Genomic DNA, 25,958 nt, shown 5'->3' with positions numbered 1-25,958 from the left:
CATCTTAGCCTCTTCTATTGCAATGTGGTAACTTCTGAATACATACCAAGGTCCTGGGATGAAAGTTGCTCTATAGGTGTGATACATGAATGGTATTTCTGGCTTTGTTTTGACCAGGATCATACCGATGGGCTTACCTTAAGAAGGGTTGGGCTTGGTTTTGTTGCCATAAGTCAACTACTAACTGTCAAAACTTAGGAAGACAATTTCCCTGTGAGTTATGATGTGCATCCACTGGCGTGTCTTTCCTCTTTCTCTGAAGCAACTGATGCTGGACACTGAACTAGATGGACCCCAGTCTGACAATTCCTGTGCCTTTAATATTATAGGGGCTGGTAGCAGCGTCTATTAATAAAGGTTGTGCAACACTTCCGATTTTAAGACCACGTTTTTGGTTGCTAATTACTTTGCCAAACTTTAACTATTTGGGCTGAAATTTTCCATGGTGTTTTTCTGTCTGAAACTGAATTGTGTATTTATAGTTTTAATTTCAGCCAAACTATTCCAGGGTTTCTGAGAACAAGGTTAGGGGAAAATGTTTTGTAACTTTAATAAAAAAAAAATCTCTAGTGATCTCTTCTTTCAGAATCTCCAGCAATCCCTTGCCTTTGAACAAGGACTTGCCCCAGCAGGGAGTGGCCTTTGTTTTACAGCTGTGCCTTTTTGCCATCCTCATGAAGAACCGCTCAAATGTGGCCAATCTACAAACTTTTGAAAAATCTCCATTTGCATGTGCTCAGTAGAGACTTAGATTTTAGCAGCTAAAATCTCCAAAGATTCCATCCTCACTGAGCATGTTCTATCCCTCTACAGCTCCACACTGCATATGCACCATTTCCACAGACCGGCCATGCTCCGTCCCCTCGCCACTCTTAGCTATGACTGGACTGCATGTGTGCCATCCCCGCAGAGCAACTGCATGTGCTCCCTCCAGGCCAGGCTACTCCCCCAAAACTGGACTTTCCCTCTAATTCCTATTCCCAGCTGCTTTGAGATGGGGCCAGGCACCAGAACTAAGAGCAGGGTGCCCCTCTGATGCTCTGTGACCCCTCTCCTCTGCTGGCATCTGGGCAACATGTGGGAGGAAGTCAGAGGGGGACAAGGGCAAGACCAGGGGGTGGGAGGAGGGAAAGGAGTAGATTGGGACTGGAGGATGGTGGGGCTGGAGAGAGATGCACCAACTTGGTTGTGCAAGGAAGCTGGGCCTAGGAGCTGATGGGAGGGGAGGCTGGGAGTTAGTGAAGGAAAGGGGGGGGGGATGTGCCCTTTGGAAATAGCCGCGTTTGCTGCTACTCCAGAGCAGGGTCGAGGCCCCTTTCTCCAAATGGCTCCACACCTCACAGCCTGTTTTCTAGGGCTAGGGATTGTGGGCGCCCGGCTTGAGAGACCTGGAAGGGGGGTGATTTCCAGAGGGCAGAGCCGCTGAAAACCCGGCCCTGTGGACGTGTCTGAAAGGAGGGCACCAAAGTCCCGTTAAAAAGGGGGTGCAGGATTTTATACCAAGCGAGTGCGAAAGGCGCTGTTACCTTTACTCCTGGGAGGGGGTGACGGGGCACCTCTTTGTCGCGGCCGAGGCCAGCAGCTCCCCCGGGACGTGCTCCCTGCACAGCGAGAGACCCCGAAGATCCTGGTTCTCTGAGCTGGGCAGGGAACCACCTGCCCCGTTTGCTGGGGGGGTCGGGGACCGGCCCTTAAACCCGTGCGGGCCTGGCGGGTCCGGCCTTCTGCTGCAGAGCCCGGCGCGGAGCGTGGCAGCAGCTCGGCGCCTGCGAGCCGGGCTGGGCTCGCCGGGCTCGCGGCCAGGCTGCAGAGCTCCCCCCGCCCCCGGCTTGGCGAGCGCGCAGGCGCCGGGCTCCTCACTGCAGCAGCGGGCGCCGGCCGGGCTCAGCGCAGCCCCGAGCGAGCCCCGGCCCCGCAGCGAGCTCCGGCCCCGCAGCGAGCCCCGGCCATGGCGGCGCCCCGCAGCGACAGCGAGAAGCGGAAGCAGATCAGCGTGCGGGGCATCGCGGGGCTGGGCGACGTGGCCGAGGTGCGGAAAAGCTTCAACCGGCACCTGCACTTCACGCTGGTCAAGGACCGCAACGTGGCCACCCCCCGCGACTACTTCTTCGCGCTGGCGCACGCGGTGCGGGACCAGCTGGTGGGGCGCTGGATCCGCACCCAGCAGCGCTACTACGAGCGGGACCCCAAGGTAGGGCCCGGCCGGCCGGGCAGAGCGGGGGCGCATTGCGGGGACGCGGCCCGGGCACCTGGGGCTTTGGGGGCTGCCCGGAGCCGGGGGCCCGGGCGGGGAGGAGGACGCGGCCCGGGCACAAGGGGCTTTGCGGGGACGCGGCCCGGGCACAAGGGGCTTTGCGGGGCAGAGCGGGGGCGCATTGCGGGGGACGCGGCCCGGGCACCTGGGGCTTTGCGGGGGGCCCGGGCGGGCGGCCAGAGCGGGGAGGGGGGACGCGGCCCGGGCACCCGGGGCTTTGGGGGCTGCCCGGAGCTGGGGGCCCGGGCGGGGAGGGGACGCGGCCCGGGCACAAGGGGCTTTGCGGGGGGCTGCCCGGAGCCGGGGGGGGTGGCAGGCGCTGGATGAGACAAGGCCCCGCCTGTCTGAACCGCCCCTACGAAATCTGGCCGCCCCCGCCTGAGCCCGGCCTAAGCGGGCGAGCCCGCAGCCTGGATGTGCGGGCGAAGGCGGGTGTCGAGCTCGGATGCTGAGTGTTCAAGGCGCCCGCCCGGCCCCGCAGCTCTGTGGCCCGCCAGACTCAGCGGGGCCCCCTGGGGAGCCGGCCGCTCCTCCGAGAGCCGGGGCCCGGCTAGGGGCTGCCCCGCCCCGCCGGGGGTCTTGGCGCGCCGCGCTCGGTCCGTCCGCCCCGTGGGCGCTGCCGTCCGGCTTGGCACGTCCGGTTCTGCAGCCCGGGCGGGCAGACCCAGCGCTGCCGCTCCCGAGAGGGTCCGGAACCCCCGATCTGAGGGTGACGGACTGGCCAAAGCGCGGCATTGCCGGGCAGGGGTGGGGCCCAGCCCACCCCTTGGAAGGGGTGTTACAGCGATTGCCAGGGCGGCAGAACCAGTCCGTCTAAGGCCCGCGGGCTGTAGAGTTATAGATCAATAGCGCTGTCAGGTCATCTAGTGCCGCCCATCCCGGGGACCCCCAGACTCCCCTGCTCAGCCCCAGGCCTCATCCCCACTCCACTCTGTCCCCTTCCCCACCTCTTCCCCCCCGCTCACTCCATCCCCCCTCCCTCCATCACTCACTGTCCCCCACCCGCACTCACTTTCACCAGGCTGGGGCAGGGGGTTGGGGTGCAGGATGGGGTGAGGGGTGCTGGCTCTGGGAATGAATTTGGGTGCGGGGGGAGGGGGGAGGTGCAGGATCTCGGAGGGAGTTTGGGTGAGGGAGGGTGTGGGCTGCAGGATCTGGGAGGGAGTCTGGGTGTGGGAGGGGGTGCGGGGTCTGGTTCTAAGAGGGAGTTTGGGTGCAGGGGAGTGCGGGGTCTGGTTCTAAGAGGGAGTTTGGGTGCAGGGGAGTGCGGGGTCTGGTTCTGGGGGCTCTGGGAGGGAGTTTGGGTGCGGGGTCTGGTTCTGGGAGGGACTTTGGGTGCGGGGAGAGTGCGGGGTTTGGGTGGGGGGCGAGTGCCGGGTCTGGTTCTGGGGGGGAGTTTGGATGTGGGGGGGTGCGGGGTCTGGTTCTGGGAGGGACTTTGGATGTGGGGGCGTGCGGGGTCTGGTTCTGGGAGGGACTTTGGGTGCGGGGTCTGGTTCTGGGAGGGACTTTGGGTGGGGGGAGTGCGGGCTCTGGTTCTGGGGGGGAGTTTGGATGTGGGAGGGTGCGGGCTCTGGTTCTGGGGGGGAGTTTGGGTGTGGGGGGAGGACAGGGTCTGGTTCGGGGGGGAGTTTGGGTGCAGGAGGGGGTGCAGGCTCTGGGAGGGAGTTTGGGTGGGGGGAGTGCGGGCTCTGGTTCTGGGGGGGAGTTTGGGTACAGGAGGGGGTGTGGGCTGCAGGCTCTGGGAGGGAGTTTGGGTGCGGGCTCTGGGCTGGGGCAGGGGGTTGGCTGCAAGGATGTGCCAGCCACTTCTGGGAGTGGCGCAGAGCCAGGGCAGGCAGGGAGCCTGCCTTAGCCCTGCTGCGCCGCCGGACTTTTAGTGCCTAAAATCTCCCGGTTTGGCTTCAGTAGCCTGCAGGAGATAGAGGGAGGGGGAGGAGTTGATCAGTGGGGCCCACGGACCCCCCGGAATACCCTCGGGGACCCCAGTTTGAGAAATGCTGATCTAGTCCATCCCCTTGTCAGAGCAGGGTTGTTCCGTGTGTGGCTTCTAGAGCTTTGTCCAGTGTAGCTTTAAATGTGCCAAGTCGTGGGGCTGACCTAGATTCATAAACCTAGTCTGATCCGTATAACAGGCCAGAGAATTTCACCCAGTTCAGCAGGGTGTCTCCTTCATCCTGGTAGGGGGGAGCAATGCCTGTTTAGTTCTTTTGGGGAGCAGGAAAAAGAGAAAGCGGTATAAGAATGCAGCTGTGAAATGAATCACTCACCGGCATGTCACAGCAGAACAGCTGTATTACAAAAATCAGGAAATGTAACACTTGTCCGCTCAAATAATCAGCCTGGATTAAAGGCCTGTGCTTCTGTTGATCTCAGTGAGCACTGAAAGGCTTCCATAGGCCAGGGAGGCCTTAGAAAAGTTTGCTGGAATAACTATACCAGCAAAGCCTCCTACTCTAAACACAGTTTATGCTGTCAGAAAAGTTCCTTTGCTGTTGCAGTCTATACCAGTTCAGCGAGTGAAATAAGACGTATTGGCAAGAGCACCATTATGCGGCTATTACTGTGGCTACATTAGAGATTTTGCTGGTATAGAAATGTGACACCCTCCTCTCCTCCCAAAAAAATCATACTTTAGCCACTGCCTTTGCTCTGCCCACAAAAGTCTCTCATATAGACATGGCTATAGACTTCAGTGGGCATTGGACCAGGTACTGTGGCAGTACCGTGTTTGTTTCATGCATGATATACGCCCAATAGAGATTTAGATGAAGGGCACATTCCATGTTTTCTGTCTTAAAGTACCTTTTCTGTCCCTCATTCAGAAGAGCAAATATGCACCATCCTTCCTCTTAATCCAGGGAGATACAACGAAGGAGAGAGTGTTTTGCAGGCAATCGACCGCATCACTTGCCACACTCAAAAACTAGGCTGGACAGAGGCTCACTAGGAGGCATACAGAGAAAAGTGTCTAAAGAAAGATTTAAAACATTGCCTGATCATATTTACTCTCAGCTTAGTCAAATCAAGGCATGAAGTGATATGGGAACCTGCAGAAGACTATTAAAATTGAGAACATTAAAGACTCTGTGCCTTTTGACACTTTTTATTCCCTTCATCCTGGCCAATGGAAATGGGCGAGTCGGTTTCACTTCTGCTCCTAGACAGTTTCTAATCGATTTCACGGTCAGGTTCTCATACTAGCAGAGTGCTGTAATGTTTGAGTGCCAAAACTGCAGAGAAATAGGTAGCTGTTTAAAAGAAAATTGTTTCTATTGTAATGAACAAAAATGAATGGAAACACGTCTAAAGTTTTGTAAGCTTTTACAGAACCTCAAATTTAGGTCAAATTTGCCTTGAAGAAGTGTCGATTTAACATAGGAATTTGAGTCTAGATTCTCAGCTGCTGTACACGAGCTGAGAATGTGAACCTTGATTCATACATCGTGGTTTTCTTGCAGGACAGTTTCCTAGTGCTGTAAAAGGAATGGTTTGGTTCTGCGTCGCCCACTTCTTATAGTTTGATTCACTCACATTCTGATATGAATGCTACAAGTGGGCTTTATTTAGCATGCATCCCACTGCAAAATGTGGCTCTTTTAAAACTAGGATGGTCTCCCCAAACAAGTGCTCCTGCTTAGGCATGGTAGGCATGTTATACATGTTGGGGGGCGAAGGGAGGGATAGCTCAGTGGTTTGAGCTTTGGCCTGCTAAACCCAGGGTTGAGAGTTCAATCCTTTAGGGGGCCATTTAGAGCACTGGGGTAAAAATCTGTCTGGGGATTGGTCCTGCTTTGAGCAGGGGGTTGGACTAGGTGACCTCCTGAGGTCCCTTCCAACCCTGATATTCTATGAAAGCATATAATAGCAACCCCATGGCTGTGTACCAGTTGCTTATTTCAAAGGAATGAAAGGTATTAAAGTCAGAGTGGGAGGGGACTAACCAATGTTATTGCTTATCCTACTTCCTTAACTTAGTGTTTTCCAAAGAAGAAATGATCCATGGAACAGATGCTGGTCAAATATTTATCCAGTGAGAAACTGGGCTCGGATAAAGCCATTTGCTGCAGACAGACTCACAGGAGCTCAGGGGAACATCTTCCCACATAACTTTTTGTTATCATGTTGATGTCCCTATCAGATATTAGTTAATATTGTTGCACGGTGCTGATCAGACAAGTATGGCTGTTTAACCCATAAATCCCCATGGCTCTTGTATTGTTGCAGTGATGGTGTAGAAAGACAAGTGGTACTTAAAATAATGCCACAGTCTCAAAATTAAGGGTGGTTTGACGTACCAACTGGATCAATAATTCAGGTTACCCATTCACTGTGTGAAATGGATTGCTGAAGCAGAACAGTTGGATAGATCGTTTTAGGATGAAATTCATCCCATGGCCCCCTGTAACCAAAACCACTGCCAATAACTTTTGACACTCCCTGATTTCCAGCCATGACATTTTCTCAGCCCTAATCTGCCTCAGCAAGCCAAGTCTCCTGGAACATGTGATTCATTTAAAATTCCAGCCCTCGCCAAGAGACCCCAGAGGGATGCGTGTTGCTGAAAATGGTGGTGGAAAGTTGAGTCCATATTTATTGAGCGATACCCAGGCACTGCACTTTCTTTTTATTCCCAGAATCTCATAGTGGGTGATCAGCCTGGCACTGATTCATTTCTACATGTCTCAACAGGGGTGACCGTCATGCTAGGAAATAGCTCCTGGCATACGGCCTGATCAAAAGCCCAGTGAAGACTCCCATTGACTTTGGGTCAGGCCCACGTTGATGAATACAATTAGGAATCTTAAATGAATGTGACAGGCCCCGTGTGTGGCATTTCAGCTGCAAAAAAGCAGCACTTCGCTGTGAAGAATGGTTTTATAAATATACAGCTAGGGCTCCCAGATCACTTGCGTTCCAAGTTAATTGGGGAAACAATCTTATCAGAAAATGGCAGCCTGCTGTCGCAAAATCATGCTCTGGGCAGAGATAGGCACAGGGACACTGGCTGACAAGTTCCTCACAAGATCTCTCTGACAAACAAAACGTGGTCCATGTTACGCAACAGGCGGCACGGCTACAATTCAGAAAGGCCTCTCTATCGCGGGAGGAGCTTCACTTTAACTGATTTCAAGGGGGTTAAGCTGTGTTCACTAGAGCCAGGCAGGAGTTTTTGGATGGAACTTTTTTTGATCAGAAAATGTCAATCCAATGAAAGCAAAACTTCTTGTGGGAATGTGCCAGTTTCAATCCAATTTTTGGGAAAGATTTCTCAGACCTAGGATGGAATTCCTAGTGAAAACCGGAGAGAGAGAGACCCATGCTAGAATAGCCAATAGCCTAATGGTTAGCACACTTGGACTGGAACCCAGGTTCAGGTCTGGGCTTGCCTGATTCAGACCACGGACTTGAATCTGGGCCTCCCACATCACAGGGGCATGCTCGCTCTCTTTCCCAAAAAAACAACAAAAACACAAAAACTTCCAAGGGTCTTGTTTTGTTCCAGTGTGGAAAAGGGAAAACAATTCCCTCCCCAGCGCTAGTGCTGTCCTGAATTGAGGCAAGCTGAGAATTGCATCTGAGCACAGAGAGACCTAACGTGAACCCTCTTCACAATGAAGTGTATTGTGTTAGGAGGGACTGCTTGATGGCTGCATGCCTCCTTTTGGGGAGGAACATATGGGGCACATTGCTGGTAGGACGTACTTCAGAAACTGTTCTTCGAAAGGCAAAGCAAGCCATGACCTTGGTGCTCGCACGAGGCATGTATGCAGTGTGGGAGTCACTGGTGCTCTCACACCAACAACTAATAAAATTAGCGACATCTTTATAGCTTTTCCAGCCTGCTCTAAAACAGCCCACGCTTATGGCTTACCAGGGACTGGCTTTATCAACAAGGAAATGAAAACAAAAATCACGCAAAATTCATGGCAAATTCTCTTCCGAGGCTTGGCAGCTCCTAGGGTGAGATGAGGTCGTGTCACCTCACTCCACTCCAGAGTGTCACTCCCTCTCTCCTATCTGAGTAGGATAATGAGCCTGAGTCAGCAGAACCCACTTAACATTCCCCAGCGGGATCAACATCTGCTAACAAGGTGGGGGTGTTTTCTGGAAAAGGATACGACCCTGCCCTGTTGGATATAGGGGAGGGGACAGTCCCTCTGTGTGAAATACAAACCCTGTTCTTTAGATCTGAGGGGCAAGAACGGGGGGAGGGTTCTTTCCCAGGGTCTGGTGGAGTGTGTCCCTCTGTGCACATTGCTCAGACATCCTTTTGAGGAAGGATCAGTGCTTGGCTCAAAGTCAGAATAGCTATTGAGAGAGAGAGCACAGATTCAGAAACAAAGATTCATAGATTCCAAGGCCAGAAGGGACTGTCGTGACCATCTAGCCTGACCTCCGGTCTAACACAGGCCAGAGAACATCCCCAGAGCAATTTCTAGAGCAGAGCTTTTTGAAAAACATCCAATCTGGATTTTAAAATTGCCAGAGTTGGAGACTCTGCCACAGCCCTTTGTAACTTGTTCCAGTGCTAATTGTCCTCGCCGTTAGCATGTCCTGGAGCAAGAGGCAGTATGTCTGTCAATGGACCCGATTGCGTTTTTCCAGTCTTAATTGTGCATTAACATTAGTTTTTCTTCATAGAATATGTGTACATTTCACCTCCATATTCAGCCCCCTTTGTGTTGCAAAGTCTCAGCCTGGGAAGTAAAATTAATTTTCTTCCTTCTGTCCTTTTGATGTATTCCTCCAGCGTATTTATTACCTGTCTCTGGAATTCTACATGGGCCGCACCCTGCAGAATACAATGGTGAACTTGGGTATGCAGAATGTCTGTGATGAAGCCATTTACCAGGTAAATTTCTCTGCAAGTCCTGGTTAGAGTCAAGCAAAACTTTTTTGCCAAAATTTGTTTAGAAAGAAAATTGATTTTTGACAAAACTAATTTTTTTAAGCTGTGTCTGCTGTCTATGGAAAATTTTGATTTTTTTTCCATCAAAAAGCCAAACTCCTGTAAATGAAAGTATTTCCTCCTGGGAGTTGTGGTTTGGTTTTCTCATTGTCCTAAATGAGACAATTGTCCCCATTGTCCTAAATGGCCTGTGCTCCTCACCCAGACACATTTCCCATAATGCACTATAGCTAAGGATTCCCATGATGCAACTGCCTGCTATCACCAGGAGGGGAGATCACGGTGCATAGTGGGAAATGTAGTCTGACAGGGGAGCTGAGCCTGGAGAGGAGAATGGGAACATGAGAGGCTTTTCCTACAACTCCCAAGAGGCACCACCGCAGCATTTCCTAGTAGAAATATTTCAGGGGTTTTTTTTGTTTTTTTTTAAAAAGCTTTCAGTTTGTCACTGAAAAGTCAGTTTTCTGTAGAAAATTCAACAAAAAGTATGTGTGTTTTCATTTTTGTAACATTTCCACAGAAGAAAGCCCATTTTCCAACCAGCTCCCTTCCCCATTTTCTCTTAGCATCAGTTGGGACCCACAGGGTCTGATGAAGCTCTGACAAGACAGTGGCAAAACACCCATCCATTTCAGTGATGCAGCTGGATAATGGTTTGGGGCTTGATCTTGCAAGGCATTGAGCACTTTGCAGGTGGCAGTGAAATGTTTAGACGTGCTTAACTACAAACACACTCACATAGTCCCATGTAGAGCTGGTCAAAACCAGTGAAATGTGAATGAAAATGTTCATGACTTTTTTTTTTAATTGATTTTTCAAAAGTTGGTCAAATCTTTTCAGTTTTCAGCCAGCTCTATAACTCTCTAAAGCTAGAATATCAGCCACCCAACGGAGGCTCTGGTACACGTGCACCCATTGATCAGCAGGAGCTGAGGCCTCTCATTTACACCAGTGTAACTCCACTGGCCTCAGTGTATTTACTCGTAATTTACATCAGGGTGAATGAGAGGAGGCTCAGGCCCAAGGTTTGAAGCCCCACTGAGAGGCTCTGCTGAGTTCGCTGGGTGTTGGAGCCGGCCTGCGGAGCCCAGACACTGCTGCAGCCTGCTCCAAGGCGCGAATACCTCTGGGAATCGGGCTGTAGAGCCTACGCATTGTGGCAGCTTGTTACGAAGTGTTTGTGAGACGGGCATGGTGCGGCCCTGTGCAAAGCATGGCCTCCTTGGGGCTGGAAGCATCGTAAGGGAAGGAAAATGGAGCAATCCCTCCTCTTACCCTCTCCCACAGTTATGCAGTGCTCCTGTAACAGACCCACTTTCCATTTGAAAACTGACTGCTGTACACAGACCCCCGTCAGGGAGGGTCTCAGTTTACTGGGTCCTGCCTCAGCGCAGGGCGCTGGACAAGATGGGCTCTTCTAGCCCCACATGTCTAGGAGTCTGTCATTCCTGTGACCCGAATCCCCACCCGACTCCACTCCGACTCCCACCAGGTTCCCTGGAGTTGCCTCTGCCAGAAGAGAACTTGTGTGGAGGGGGAACCGGGCAGGAGCCTGTCAAAACACTGGGGCAGGCAGGGAAATGCTCATCATTGTTCTGTATCCTCACAAGCGTCCTCGTCCTGGGTGTGTCACGGACCAGGGCAGCGGCGTGACCCTGCCCTCCAGAGCTGACAGCCTAACCAGACAGAACAAACGGAGAATCAGGAATGGGGATGTAACATACACCTGTGGCCCATGTCTTATCAGCATCACTGTTCGCTCTCTCTCTTTAATTCCTCCCCCTTTTGCCATCGGTAACCAAAGCAAATGGCTTGTGCAAAGCTCATTAATTTTACAGCATCCTGAAGCTTCCATCTAATCTACCCATGTTTGGTCTAATGTTATTGCTCCCTTGAAAGTACCGTGACTCATGAAAGCTAGTGACTTTGGCAGAGGCCCCAGTATCCTCTGTCCTTGAAGCAAGTCTGATAGCTTGAAATGTGTGCGTGTATCATCCAGCTCGTTAAAGATTCAAGAGGCTGGGCTTGGCTTGGGGATATTTTTGTTTCAGTGGTTGTTGATCGGAACAAAGCTTTTGTGATGGAAAACAGTTGCTGCAGGATCCGTCTGCAGAGTGCGATGTACAGGCTGCCAGTAACACAATACACGCAGTGGGAGAAGAGTCCACGAGGAATAAACTCGCAACCTCTTCATGCTGTTGCTGTAGCTTCCTCTGCTAGTAACAGGGGACTTCGGCCCTGATCTTGCTCGTGGCACTTGCACATGGAACCCCACTGGGACTCTGCCCACACTGAGGTCATTCCGGGATCAGGGCCTATCACACAGGCCCTCAGTCTCCTTTCGCTACCTGGCCTTTGCTCACAACTCCGCTCAGTAAAGCCCCCTGGAAATTAAACCCAACAAGCCGAGGTAGCGTGACTTGGAGAGACGTTGAACGATACATCCCTGGGCTGGCCCTGCTGAAGGAGGAGACACTTAGACCGCATCTACACACACAAGTTGCACTGCTGTAACTATTCTGGTATAGCTGTTCCTGTACAACCCCTCTAGTGCGGATGCTGTTATACCGGTATAAATGTGCTTCTAGTTGTTAACTGCATGCCCGTATGGGGTGTAACGGTGTCCACACTAGGGGTTGTACTGGCATAATTATATTGGTAAAAAAAAAATAAATCACACCCAAAATTACCTACTTGGACTTGTCCAAAAACCACATGTTGGTAAGTGTCTCTGACCGACGCTAAAGTTCTCCATTGCTGTCACTCCCCGTAGTGCAGAGGCTGAATGTTCGTTAATACTTGGCACTTTACTACTTAAAACAATCTACTGATAATTGCTAATTAATACACATAATGCTCCCCTAAGGGAAGTGTTATCATCCCCTTCTTACAGACAGGAAACTGAGGCACAGGGAGTTGGAGTGACTTGCTCAAGGTCCGTGATGGAGCTGGGAATAGATCCCAGGTTCCCTGAGTCCTAGCCAGTGGTCTAACCACTTCCTCCCTAGGAAGGGCTCTGAGATCCTTGGCTGACAAGTGGTTTACATCTGTGTATTAGATCAATGAACTATTTCTGTATTTAATGGTGCTCCCTGTTTAGAAATAAAAAAACAAATTCTGGGCTAAATAAAGTGGAAGACTCGGGAGCTGCCAGGTGGAGTTGCTGTGACATCGGTAATAGGAAAGGCAGGCAGGGTTTTGTGGGGAAATGTGTAATGATGTAATTCTTTCCCTCCCATCCACACCATTTACATCCCTTTAGAGGAAGAAAAGTCTTTTAAGTCAACCAAGGGCTTGTCAACACACAAAAGCTGTGCTGCTTTAACAATACTGGTGTGGCTAACATGGTATCAATGCCCTAGTGTGGACACAGTTATACCAGTATAAAAGTGCTTTATAGCAGTGCAGCTATTCTGGTATGGGAATAAGCTATGCCAGTGCAAGGCACCTTTGTGCCAGTATGACTGCCTCCAGGCGAGGGATTATTTTGGTAAAATAATCGCACCCAGAATTGCTCCTCCATATGTGGACAGCAAACATGGCAGCCTCAGCTTCTGATCCCACTCTGCTCTCGGTAACTAGCTAGCCCCAGATTTAAAGTGAATTTAAAGTGAAATTAGAAGACATGATCGAAAACCAGGATTTCTGTCCTGTGGGAAATTCCAACAGTTAAATGTTTGTTTTCATCCTGATTTGAAATATTGAAACTTCTGATGGAATAGAAAGTTCTGGAAAAATCTCAATTCAGAAACATCAAAATCTTTTGCTTCAGGTCCACATTATAATAATAGGAGATATACCAATCTCCTAGAACTGGAAGGGACCCTGAAAGGTCATCGAGTCCAGCCCCCTGCCTTCACTAGCAGGACCAAGTACTGATTTTTGCCCCAGATCCCTAAGTGGCCCCCTCAAGGATTGAACTCACAACTCTGGGTTTAGTAGGCCAATGCTCAAACCACTGAGCTATCCCTCCCCCCTAATCTCTGCATCCCCCTGAGCCTACTCTGTTGCCTCCTGAGAGTTGTAGTTCTGAGTTCTTTTTGCTCCCAGTCTCTCTTGCGGGCCTTGCTCCCCCATTGGACTACATCTCCCATGATGCACTCTGGCAGATGCAGAGATTAATGCAGTTCTGAAATGAAGCATTTTGTTTCCATTTTTCCCCATGGAAAATTCTGCCGAAATTGATCTTTTCCCACCAAAAATTTCAACTTTGACAAAACCCCGTTTTCTGATGAGAAAAGGTCATCTTTGAAATTTTCAGCCAGCCCTAGGCATTAGTTTTAGAGATGGGAGTGGAGGCTTGGCCTTCCTGAGTGGCTGTGGAGGAGGTGGGCGAAGGGGCGACTGATGCTGGGGGTAGGTCAGCGGACAGTTTTGGAAGGTCAGAAGCTGAAGCAGCCATATTTGTTGCTGGCTTTCAGCTGGAAAGTTCTGAGCCAGAACATTGGGGGACATTTCAGCATAGCAGGAATAACTTGCAAGGTCAACCTGTGAACTTGGCATTAACCATATTCTGGGCTAAGAAACCCCTGGGCTCCAGAATCCTTTGAGGCTCAAGGTACAGTTACTAACCCTGGAAAGAAGGATCATCCTCAAATCGTTATGCAAATAAGCCAGCAGTATGATTTGATTACTGATTGGCTGATTGCCATCCCTTCCTGGATTAGAGGTCTTTGTCGTTTTGAGGGTTGCCAACCAGGAAGCGTTTGGTGTTTGATGTAGCAAAGGAAACCTGCAGATCCTAATAAAAATGAGGTTGGAAGTGGGATAGGGTCATTTGTCAGAGGAGTTAGATTGCCGAGGGGGAGAGACGCCTGGGTGTGTTTTTTCTCCCCTTTGGAGGGCTGCAGGGAAGCCTGTCTCAGGGCTCTGTAGGGGTGATGCCCTGGCGCTGAAGTTGCTGCTTTCTCAACAGCTGGGGCTGGACTTGGAGGAGCTGGAAGAAATCGAAGAAGATGCTGGCCTGGGTAACGGAGGGCTGGGTCGCCTGGCAGGTAATGCCCTGTTCTTTGTATTCCCAGTGATACCTTCCGCAAGGCTTGGCCGCGTGGCAGCGCTGGCCCTGCCTTCCTTGATTAGCCCCCCTCTACAAAGGGCAATTAACTGCATCTAACGACTGGCCAGGCATGGTGTAGGCTGCCCAATCATCATTCATCATTCATGCCCGTCACCCCAGCTGGCTTCTAACACCTCTGGGCTAGCACTGGAGGAGGCCCAAGGCCTTGCCTACACTAGCCTCCCCCCTCGCCCCCAGAATTTGCCGTGCTTGCTAACACGGGTGCAGCCCTAGTGTAGACACGGTGCCAACACCTGCTGTCATTTTAGCTAGTGTGTCCCCTCGGCCTGCTGCAGCGAGGTTACGTGACGTGCTGGGTCAGTCCATGCTAGTGCTGCTGCTGGAGCAGCCGTGGGACGCTGAGAGCCCTGCGTTAGCTCAGGGACAGCCCGGGACGAGGAGCTGGTTTTAACTGGATTGACCCCCGCCAGGCCGTGCTACGGTCCGTGCTGAACCCACATTGAGACAGGACTGTCCCCATCACTGCTCAGCACCCTGCATCAAGAGCAGCTCTCTCTGCTCCCGTCCACCTTAGGGCGGGTTGTTAGCCACGGAGTCCTGACGCACTTCTAGTGCTGTGGACACTAGTAAAAGTCACTTTATAAAGAGTAGCCAGCTAGCCCCAGCGCGCCCCTGGGAGGCACGTTTGGAATCGCTATCCCCTTTCTGCATCACGCCCAAGCCTCAGGTCACTGCCCCCGCCGGGAACATAGGAAAATGCCCCCCAGCTCCCAGGCTAGCTTCCAGTTCCACCGTCCTGCTTCCCCTTGGAAGGAGACGGCAGGGCTCAGATAGCCCCTAGCACCCATCTTTCTGGTGAGAGGCAGGAGGGTGAAGCCGGGGCCCAGCCAGACCTGCCTACAGGTGTTTGGCAAAGAACCAAAGACACAATCATGCATGGGGGGCATAGAAATACAAAGTGGGTTCCCCTAAAACAGCTCCCCCAAATCCATCAATCCCACCCCCTCCCAGGTGCACGCATGTGTACACACACCCCATCCATTCTCCCAACAAATCCATCAGTTCCCTCCCTCCGCACAAGCTCCTTGGAGAACAACAGATCAATCTCTGCCCCCTGCCCTCACAAACGGAACCCAACGGGGGTGAGATTCTCCCCCCCGGAATCCCACTCCTCTGATGTCAGGGCAGCTACTCCTTGGGACTGTCGCTCAATCTAATCCAAAGTAGGCTAGAAATTCACAACCCCGCCCCCCCCACACACACACCCTTCAGCCCGTTGGTTGTGCACAATGTTTGAAAAATTCCGAGTCCCAAAAAGGAAAAGCTGCTGATTGTCTCAGGCCCGTAGCCCCATGCACGTCACAGGGCTGAGATGTGGACACGGGCCCAGGTGTCCTAGCTGGGATGCTGCAAACCTGCTCCTAAGAGGGATCTTTTGCTTTGCTGTTTCAGCTTGCTTCCTCGACTCCATGGCGACGCTGGGGCTGGCATCCTATGGCTACGGGATCCGATACGAATTTGGCATATTTAATCAGAAGATTGTTGATGGCTGGCAGGTCTGTCGGTGGGGGAGTTCAGCATTCGGTTTGTAATGTTCCCTTGGATTGTTCTGACAATCGATCGTGGATGGTCTTGTCGTGCCTAACGGCCCAACGGAGAACAGGCCCTTTTTGCGTGGCGCTCTGCAGACACGTAGGGTGAGGTCGTCCCTGCCCCACAGAGCTTGCAGTCTGACTCGTCCGAGGATGGAGACCCGAGGCCCAGGCAGATGAAGTGACTTGTCGGAGGTCACACATTGCATCCGTGGCAGAGCTGGGAACAGAGCCCAGATCTCCAGCGTGCCAGTGCAGGGCCAGTCCCTCTGTGTATTGTGACGGACAGCAGCTTACGTTACTGACCCAAATGATCGTGTCGTTCATTTTTACTCACGCTGGCCCTGCAAAGCCAGTGCAGTTATGGGAGAAAGGGCTGGATTCTTCGCTGGCGTGAGCACCGCAACAAGCTGCAGAATCTTGGCAACAGCTGATGGTTCATGAGCAAAGGAAGCGCTTGACGGGCGTTCAGGTCACTGGTGCACTCTGAAGGGTGACCAGGCGGACAGAGCCCTGTCCTTGTACTCTCAGCTGTGCCCATTTGGCAGACGAATCAAGGAGGCACAACAAACATGGATGCCCATGCTGCTGTCTAGAGTTACTGGCCAGATCCTCAGCTGGTGTGAACGGAGCAGCTCCATGCAGTCAGTGGAGTGCACCGATCTGCACCAGTGGGGGATCCGGCCAGTAACGGTTAGGGTTTCAGGGAGGTTCGTGTGTCTCTTTTTAAAACTCCTTTTTTAAAGCTTGGGTTTTTTTTTTTTTTAAATTTTAAATGCCGATTACAAGAATCTCCTTAGCAGAGACCTAGTTCAGCCCTGGCTAGAATAACCTCCCGTTGTTGGTATGTTTCAGGTGGAGGAAGCGGATGATTGGCTGCGCTATGGCAACCCCTGGGAAAAAGCCCGCCCTGAGTATATGCTTCCTGTGCATTTCTATGGCCGAGTGGAGCACACTGTAGAGGGTGTGAAGTGGATCGATACTCAGGTATAAAGATCCCCACTCACTTTGGGAATGGTAGTGACATGGCCAGATGCGACTAGGGAGGGACCCTGGGCTGTCCCGAACTAAGTTTGAAGCTGGGTCTCTCGTTAGAAACGTGATCCAGCCCCACTCCCGGATTTGCCAGCTCTAAACCAGACTGCCTGCGGTTCACGCGGTGATCCTTTGCCAAGACAAATCAGGCAGGCTGCAGTAACACACCTAGCGTCAAACTGTTCAGGGCCCAATTCTCCCTTTACTTACACAGACTTCAGTGGAGCTACTCCAGATTTACACCAGTGCAGGTTGGTGGAGATTGAAACTCCTGGTGGGTGGTTTATTTTTCTTCCCTCAATTTGGGGCAAATCTTCCAACCCTTTTTTCTGGCTGTGTATATCTCAAAGCCAGTGTGAGTGGAGATTTTTTATAAGATTTTCTCTGTGGCTTTAGATAGTCTGGAAGGTTTGGGTGGAGAAGATTAGTCAGTTGTTATTTGCAGTTGCTGGATATGTTCTTTTATCCTGTGTTTTGTACAGCGCCTAGCACATTTGGGCCCTGAAGCCTGAGTGGCGCTGATGGACGTGAGAGCAGCTCTATGAAGAGAGAATCAGGAGGTGTTTAAAATGAGCCAAATGACCTAAACAACAGGGGTAAAAGTCCTGGCCCCATTGAAGTCAATGGCAAAACTGCCGTTGACTTCAGTGGGTCCAGAATTTCACACTTGGCTTGAAACGTTTGATTTCCGGGTGTTTTAATAAGTGTGAATTTCTAAAATCTGGTCTTTTAATCCAGAAGTTGCCAGATAACAGTGATTATTGCGTATAGTCCTGGGTGCTTTCCCAGAGAGGCACCCAACAGGGGAGAAGGGGAGTTTTCCTCCCATACTATTTACATACCACCTGCCTGGCCTCTTGCCCATGCTCCCTAGACAAGAGGGAAGATGCTCAGGGGAGGTAAGGCTGGGAACAGGGAGATCTGGGTTCTGAATGTCTGCCACAATTCCCTGTGTGAGGGTGGGCTAGTCAGATGATCTCTCTGTGCCTCAGTTTCCTCATCTCTAAGATAGGGTTAATATACTAACCGATGTGAGTTCTGAGTGAGCTTTTCTGTTCCGGCTGCTGATGCTGCTCATTCTCAGAGCAGCATTGCGAGCTTTAGCTCTCTGCTGGTCAATAGGAAGGACCCAGCAGCTGAGTCACACAGCAGCATATGTTGCAGGGGAATGTGATGTGTGGGTGGAAATAAACATTAACTGATGGCCTGGCAGCATGGGACCAGATTTTCGAGTGCTCAGCCCCCAGATCCGGAGCTGGATTTTTTCAAAAGGACTCAGCTCCTGATTAGGCACCTAAATAGATTTTCACAAATGCCAGCAGCACCCAGTGTGCTAAGCATTGCCCCTCCGTCTCAGGAGCTAGCAAGAACAAAACCGGCCTTGCCTGGCAAGGAGCATGTGGGTCTGACGGCATAACACAGCTCATTCAAGCTTTGTGACCCTCCTCCTGGGACCCCTTCTCCCAAATCCTGCCTCTGCCCCACACCCAGCGTCGGCCACATTTCATGCATTCCAAGGTTGGTATCAGGGCAGCCCTGCCTGCTGTGTAAGCGAGAGTCTGAAGAGCTTGGCAGTGTAAAGCAGCATCAGAGACATGATCATGGTGTGGAATGGTCTGTCTGTGCCTGGGTGCAGCAGCTCTGGTTCTGCAGTGACACAGTCTGTCTAGCTCAGGTCTCTGTCTGGGCAGCGTATTTCATCACTAGCAGCAGAGCAGCTCCCGGGGGTGTATTTCAGGGGATTTATCCCCATGGTACAGCTGGGAACTAAGGGACCAAGAGAGTAAGTGACTTGTCCAGGGTCGCGCAAGGACAGGGAATTGACCTCTCAGCCCAGCACACCAACCACAGCCCATCCTTTCTGTAGCCGAGCCCCCAGAACTCCCTGTTCATGGTCTCTCACGGGTTTCCATAGCAAACTTGCTCAGCTTGCAGATAAAAGGCTGTTTGTTGTAACTCATCCTGGGCTGTCAGCGTGACCACTCTCTCCATTTGATTGTGAGGCTCAGGAAATTTGGTGCTTTCATTAAAGCCCCAGCTCCTGGAGTCAGCTGGTTCTGAGAGACTCCTCGCTTTCAGATAAAAAAGCAATGTGTCTAATCCTCATGGGAGTGGTGAAAAACTTGAAAATCTGAATTCTGAAGGTTCAAATACTAGAAGGCAAATAAAGCAGAAGAGCCCCAAGTGTGTTATTTTTACAACCCCATGATGTGTAAGCCAGGCCTGTGGTTACTGGGGGCTGGACTCGTGACGGGTGAGCGCTTGGAGCTGGGTCCCCACCTTCTTGTGCCTGGGGCTGTCATTCACAGCTGGGCCTCGTGGGTTCAAAATGCTCCGGTTCTGCTCCACTAGAGTCAACAAGGCAGAATTGATCCTGCAGCATCTTTCCTGCTGGGGATGGCATGGGGGAGAGGGAAAGAAAGCAGCAGAACTCTGAGCCCAGCCGGAGACTTGCAAGCTGAAAGCCATTGGCAGATCCCAACCCCGGCTTCCCAAGCTGCCATTTCTGCAGCGTCACGGTGCAGGGCAGAACAGCACTTTACATGTGTCCCTGGCACAGTCATTTGACGTAAGTGGTTCCTCTTACTGTATCCTTCCCTGCAGTAAAATTGGAGCTCTGGGGTTGGAAGAGTATCTGGAAACCACCTGATAGTGAGCTTTCTGGGCCCAGGTATCCTGTCCAGACAACAGTGCCCTGCCCCGTGCCTTGGGTTCCTAGGCAGCGCTGTAATACAAGCAAATAACAACTCACTACTGCTGCATTACGCTCCGAAGAGCAGATTCACGCAGCTCTCAGCCGACAGCACATCTCCGTTACGATGGGCTCCCACGTAGAGGCCCCATCCTGCAGACACTTCCGTGCTGCCACGTGTAGCGCCGTACACTCACCGTATTAAAGCTAAGCATGTGTTAAGTCTGTGCAGGGTCGGGGCCTGCGTTTGGGTGCCCTGCTGCCCTTTGCATCCCTTATTTTGGTTCCTCTCTGATGTGTACAAGTCACGGTGTCCCACGTGTGCTGCTTGGCAGGTTTTGAGCCATGCAGATACTGTCCTAGCGATGAGCTCTTCTGAGCTTCAGGCAAGAGGAATTGGAGTCAGGGCAGTTTAGTGCTGACTGGGGAATCTCTGCTCAGGAAGCCTTCAGATTCCACATGATTTCCCAGCTCCAATTGAGCTGTTTCTGTGGCTGTCATGGGAACCTTCAGTCTCTCCCTGTGACCGTCTCTTCCTCACCCAGTGCGCCAGGGGAAGGGAACTCACATGTTTCCCTGGAGTGTTCCTTGGGAGACTGCCCAAGGAGCACAGGGGGATAGACCATTGCAAATCCTCCAACCCTGCAGGCACTTAGACCTGCTTAACTTTAAGCACAAGCCCAACAGGATTATACTCACGTGCTTAGAGGTAAGCGTGTACCTATGTCTTTGCAGGATCAAGGCCTAGATGGGTGTAGTTGTGACTGCAGGTTACTGCACCTGCAATAGCTCATGTGCGACCCTTACTTACAGGCCCTGTGGAATTTAGCCAGTACATTTCAATAAACATCTAATGCGGTTCTGGGGGAAGCATGCTTAGAAACAGAGAGCAAAAGCCTTTCTGTAGCAGAGATAGAATTGTGTATTGAATCTGCAGGACGCTTTGGATGTTAATGGCCAGTGAGGGTACATTTATAACACGTGAATGAGTAATTAATAGATGTTTTAAAAAATGGTTAAGCAGTTCCAAAGGTCAGCGATAGCACCTTTCACTGATGTGCTAGTTACCATCTATAACACATGCTGCTTGGGTGCTATTGCTACAAGAATAAGAATACACTATGTCTAGTCATCACTTATTAACCTTTTATGAACTATTGATAAATGTGCCCATAATATAGAGCGTGACCATTATAGCAACCAATGGATTTTAGTTGGTGTGATCTTTCAGTAAACCAGGAATTTTATTTCTCTGCTGTTCTTCCTCCCCCCTCCCCCCCCCCCCACACACATGGTTTGGGTTGTTTTCTTGCCTATTTTGCACCCTGAGGACATCCTATAGCTAATTGGAAGTGATGTATTCTCCTCTTACAGGTAGTTCTTGCCATGCCTTATGATACCCCTGTGCCAGGATACAAGAACAACACCGTTAACACAATGAGGCTGTGGTCTGCCAAAGCACCCAATGACTTCAACCTTCAGGAGTGTAAGTGCTGTCTCTCTGCAGCCTCTCTTCATTGCTTACCTTGGAATCCCGCTGGGGCAGGGAGTCGTGTGTGTGTGTGTACAGCACCTGGCAGAGTGGGCCCCCAGATACAATAACACACACTGTAAATGACACGTAACACCCGGGGGTATATTTAAATCAGTCCCCCCACTTTGTTAGGGCAGGGCTGGTGTCTCTGGCCAAAATAAAAATTGTTCTGAGTCTTCAGATGTCAGTTCTATTGGAGGGCAAGTAAATTTGAGCCTTCAGTCCATTTACCTGCAATGCAGGTGTGGAGCCATGAGGCCAGACTGCCAGGTGTCACACATCCCATGCCACAGTCTGTATTTCCCAGCCCCGCCCGCATGCCTGCAGCGCCACTGGGACAACAGGCATCTGGCTGAATGGGCCAGAAGCTGAAGTTCCACCTGTGGCTGCTAGAGGCCACCATTGAGCCTGTCTCAGGCCGCTGGTCTCCTTCTCTCTGGCTTGATGCTGCTGGAGGCTGCTGAGTGAGGAGCGGTGGTGGCAGCGGTGGGGCAGAAAACGAGCTCGGTGCCAGGCTCCCCCCGCCAGACCCTGGAGCCTCAGGAAGTCCTCTTTCCCCTGCTGAGGGACCCTAGCTCTCCTCCTAGACATCACCTGCCTATCGCAGCACCCACCCACCTGTCTGAGAGACCCCACTACTCGCCTGCCCCAGACATTCCAGCACCCCTCTCTACACAGCCTCCCCCTGACTGCAGCTCGCCCCCATTGACCCAGATACCCCAGTATCCATCCACCAAACCTGGACAGCTTCTAGCTACCCGTTCCCCACCCTCCCCTGTTCCCCCCCAGCCTCAGAGCTGCCAAGTTCTGTGCCGCTCCACCAGGGCTTGGGGCAGGATCTACTGACTGTAAGCCCAAGTCTCTGAGGTTATGCAAAGACTTTATAAATATGTAAATTGACTCTTTCAATAATTTGCATACCGTGTCATGTGGAGCTGCAGAAAACTTGGCAGGTGTGTGAAGACCGGGCCGTGCACTGGCATGAAACAGGAGTGATGCCTGGGGAATCGGGTCCTGGGGATGCCATTTTAACAGCCTGCTCTAAGCAAGCTTTCCTGCTCCCCCATCTTCCCCGCTGCACCTGGTCATTCAGTGCACCTCAGAGCTGCTCATTGGCCAGTCCTGGATAAAACAGACCACGCAGAGACCTCCCAAAGCCAGCCCCACATTTCCCTGATTCTGTGGGGTCCCAGCTCTGCCAGAGATGCCCCCTGTGATCTCGGTTAAGTGACATGATCTCTCTGTGCCTCAGTTCCTCAGCTCTAAACTCCCACCCTTGGTCTTGTCTGCTGAGTCTGTAACTCCTGGGGACCGGCACTGACCCTGTGTTATGTGCAGCGCCTAGCGCCACGGGACTCTGATCTCAGCTGGAGGGACCTTGGCTCCAGGGGCAGTGGGGTCAGGTCCTAGCTCCCTCCCTCCGTCCCTGCTGTGGGTTGTGTGAAGGACACGTGCCAAGGTGTGTGCGTGTTAGGGGTAAGGTAGATGTGTCGCCTAGCGGCTGTGTGGCTCTGCGTGCTGTCTCTCTCCTCAGTTAATGTGGGCGATTATATCGAGGCTGTGCTGGATCGAAACCTGGCGGAAAACATCTCCCGAGTCCTGTATCCGAATGACAATGTGAGTGACCCCTTCCCTACACGCCTTCTCGCCCCTCGGGTGCATTGTGCCTCGCGGACATTCACCGGGGGCCAGAGCAGGAGCAGGGGCCATCTAGGGCCTGCCCCAGAGCCAACTGGTCACCATCGACTTCATTCCACTGACCTCGGGGGCCCCCCAGCAGGTCACACCGCACCTAGGTGGCGGTTAGCCGCAGCGGGGTGCATTGCAGCGGCAGGGTGCTAGCAAGAGCCAAGCTGATGCCGGGCCTTGTGTGTCTAGTTCTTCGAAGGGAAGGAGCTGCGGCTGAAGCAGGAATACTTCGTGGTAGCCGCCACCCTGCAGGACATCATTCGCCGTTTCAAGTCTTCCAACTTCGGCTCCCGAGACCCAGTCAGGACATGCTTCGAGACCTTCCCAGACAAGGTGAACCCCTGGCAGAGCCGTGGCAGGTGCTGCCGCCCCAGGCTCTGCCGCCATCGCCTGTCTCCATCACATCTCTCTCCAGAGCAGGCACTAGGGCTCACATTCCCAAAGATTTAGGTGCTGAAATGCAGCCCCTGCAGCTGCTTTCAAAAGAGTGAACGTTTCTTGTGAAAAATGTGCCCCTTTTCCATTTGAATGTTTGGAAGCACATTGACCAGCTCTGCTAGAGCCATTCCTGGGCATCCATCCCTCCCCAGAGGCTTTGTGCACGTCAGATGGTGATGGCCATCGATGCTGAATTAGCCCAGTGACTGCCCCGTGGGGTTGTCTGCTCTACAGAGCATTGGCAGGTATAGCTGTGCCGGCAGAGCCTCTAGTGAAGACCTCGAGACCTTGGCGTTCTGCTGGCAGAGCTGCACCACCGCCTCGTATGTCAACAGGAGAGACGCTTGTTTCAGGGTAGTTGTGTCCACGCGGAGCATTTTGCTGGCACCGTGCAGTCGGCTAGCCGGGGGGCGGGGGAGTTCTCACACTCGGCGCTGATGTAGCTCTGTGGCAAAGGTGTGTAGTGTAGACCGGGCCTGGGACTGCCCTGGAGCGCAGGAGCGTGTCCCCGCGAGTGCGTCTCACCTGGGAATGTCTCCGCTGCAGGTCGCCATTCAGCTGAACGACACTCACCCAGCACTTTCCATCCCGGAGCTCATGCGGATCCTGGTGGACGTGGAGAAGATGGAGTGGGAGAAGGTGAGTGGGAGGGGGCGGAGCTGGGCCGTGCCTGTGTTCAGACCCTGCCTCCCCCACTCTTGCAGGCGAGTGGCCTTGGCAAGACCCGGGAGAGCCTCGTTTACCCCTGACTTTGACCCTCTCCCCAGCCGGGAACTTTACTCTCCCGCTCGAGCCCTCCTGTCTTCGCTGCCTCTTGCTTCCTCTCTGCAGCGACGGGGGAGCTGCCCACAGTGGCCAGGGTCCCTCTTGACCGTGTCTTCCCCAAGAGCTTCTTGCCTCGCAGTTTCTCCTGCTGTCTGATCTCCACCTCTCTTTCTGTTCTGCTGGGCCCTTCCCTGCTTCCCGCCTCCCATAGAATCTCAGGGTTGGAAGGGACCTCAGGAGGTATCTAGTCCAACCCCCTGCTCAAGGCAGGACCAACCCCAACTAAACCATCCCAGCCAGGGCATTGTCCCGCCCACTCCATTTCCACTGCGCTCACTTCTCCCACATCATCCCCCTCCCTCCCCACAGCTGGGTCGACTTTCTGTCCTGTTCCTGCCCCCGACACATGCAGGCTCTTTTCTGTAACTGGAGTCCTGGTCACCCTCCTGTTGGGCGGGAAGTGCCCCCTGCCGGCACACTTTGGCCGGGGTGACGGGGAGAGAGCTCACGGAGAAGCAGCAAAGTGACCTAGCAGAAGGGGAGGCTGCTCTGGCTAGGCCTGGCAGAGCTTCGGGAGGGCCCAGGAGTAATGGGCTTCAGAGTAAATTCATACAGCTATTGATTGGAGCGCAGATGTGAACCTGAGGCTCTCACATCCCGGGTGAGGGCCGAGCCACTGGCCTAAAGGGTGACTCTGTAAGAGCCTGGGGGTATGTCTACACTGCAGTAAAACGCCCCTGCCTGCCTGCCTGCCTGCCTGTGGGCGCTGACCAGGGCTGTAGAATTGCAGTGTAGATGCCCAGGCTGGAGCCTGCTCGCTGGTGAGGTCCCCAATCCCGGGCTCCACCCTGAGCCCAGCCTCTGCTCAAGGGCCCGAGGCTGCGCCCGTGCACCTGACGCTCCGTTTCCCTGTCCCAAGGCAGGATGAAAACTCGAAATCTTGAAAATTTTTGTGAACCAAAAATAAATAAATAAATGCAAATTCCGATTGGGCCAACAGAAATGTTTCCTTTCGATTTTGACCTTTTAAATTTTGTGTTTTACCCTTTTATACTAATTTTATTTATTTTTTTTTTAACTAAAAAATGGAAACCGTCATGAACTGAAAGACGTGTCTTTCTAGGGTCTGAGACGGTTAAAATGGGACCTTTCGACAGCGTCCAAAGTTTTGTTTCTTAAAAATGTTTGGGACCAGGGGATTCATCGGAGCCGACCCCTTCCTGTTAGCAGGGCCGTGAGTCGGCATTTTCTGATGCAAAAACATGTCGTTGGCCCCACCGAGCCAGTCTGAGTGCTGAAAGGTCGTTGCTGGGCAGCGCTGTTAGCGATACCGGCAGAATCTGGTGCTGTCAGTTCTGTGCGTGTGTGAGTGAGTGAGAGAGAGAGATTCCCCGTCTCTGGGCAGTGCCACCCCTCTGCTCTGAGATGTTGTCACAGTCTGACAGTTTCAGGCCAGAAGGAACCAGCCAATGAGTTACTGTCGCACCACCCGACAACCGAACTCCGAGCAGGGTATCGCAGCCCAAAGCAGACTAGACAATGGTGTGCCCCGGGCAGGGAACAGGAGGGACCGAGGTGACTTGGGGGAAGATTCCGTCCCCACCCCACGCATGGCGATCAGTTAGATGCTGAGGACCTGCGGGGGCTCCTAGTCTGACCCGTTGTTGAATTTCACCCAGACGCCCCAGTAATGAGCCCAAGGACGTCAGTTAGACTCAAGCGTCTCAGTCGTGTGATGTGAGTGTGTTTGTCTCTCCCCAGGCCTGGGAGGTCACAAAGCGGACCTGCGCCTACACCAACCACACCGTGCTGCCCGAGGCCCTGGAGCGCTGGCCAGTCACCATGTTTGAGAAGCTGCTGCCGCGCCACCTGGAGATCATTTATACCATCAACCAAAGACATCTGGATGTGAGGGGCTCGGGCTCGGGAACAGGAGCTGGCCCCAGTTGACAGGGACTTCGTCTCGTCCAGGTCCCACAGCCCAGGCCTGGCCTGTAGGACGTGGATCTGCTGTTCTTGTCGCGCTTCC

At 52.6% G+C, this 25,958-nt stretch overlaps 1 protein-coding gene across 4 annotated transcripts in view; it reads left to right on the top strand.

The window, feature by feature from the left end:
• The first annotated feature begins 1,915 nt into the window (after nucleotides 1-1,915).
• The window catches only part of PYGB (glycogen phosphorylase B), a 40,505-nt gene continuing 16,462 nt past the window's right edge, over nucleotides 1,916-25,958 (top strand). For 3 of the 4 annotated variants that reach the window (XM_039530343.1, XM_039530342.1, XM_039530341.1), the window contains exons 1-10: nucleotides 1,949-2,191; nucleotides 9,009-9,110; nucleotides 14,083-14,161; nucleotides 15,637-15,740; nucleotides 16,632-16,763; nucleotides 20,878-20,989; nucleotides 22,572-22,654; nucleotides 22,916-23,059; nucleotides 23,711-23,803; nucleotides 25,691-25,837. In XM_039530343.1, the coding sequence (XP_039386277.1) occupies nucleotides 1,949-2,191; nucleotides 9,009-9,110; nucleotides 14,083-14,161; nucleotides 15,637-15,740; nucleotides 16,632-16,763; nucleotides 20,878-20,989; nucleotides 22,572-22,654; nucleotides 22,916-23,059; nucleotides 23,711-23,803; nucleotides 25,691-25,837 (1,239 nt within the window). Of the gene's footprint in view, nucleotides 2,192-9,008; nucleotides 9,111-14,082; nucleotides 14,162-15,636; nucleotides 15,741-16,631; nucleotides 16,764-20,877; nucleotides 20,990-22,571; nucleotides 22,655-22,915; nucleotides 23,060-23,710; nucleotides 23,804-25,690; nucleotides 25,838-25,958 lie in introns of all 4 variants that reach the window. The other variant, XM_039530344.1, reaches the window with a different exon arrangement.

This window comes from Mauremys reevesii, linkage group 3, assembly GCF_016161935.1.
Source record: "Mauremys reevesii isolate NIE-2019 linkage group 3, ASM1616193v1, whole genome shotgun sequence".
NCBI lineage: Eukaryota > Metazoa > Chordata > Testudines > Geoemydidae > Mauremys > Mauremys reevesii.
The sequence above is the reverse complement of the archived record's forward strand: the minus strand, read 5'-3'. Positions and strand labels throughout refer to the sequence as shown.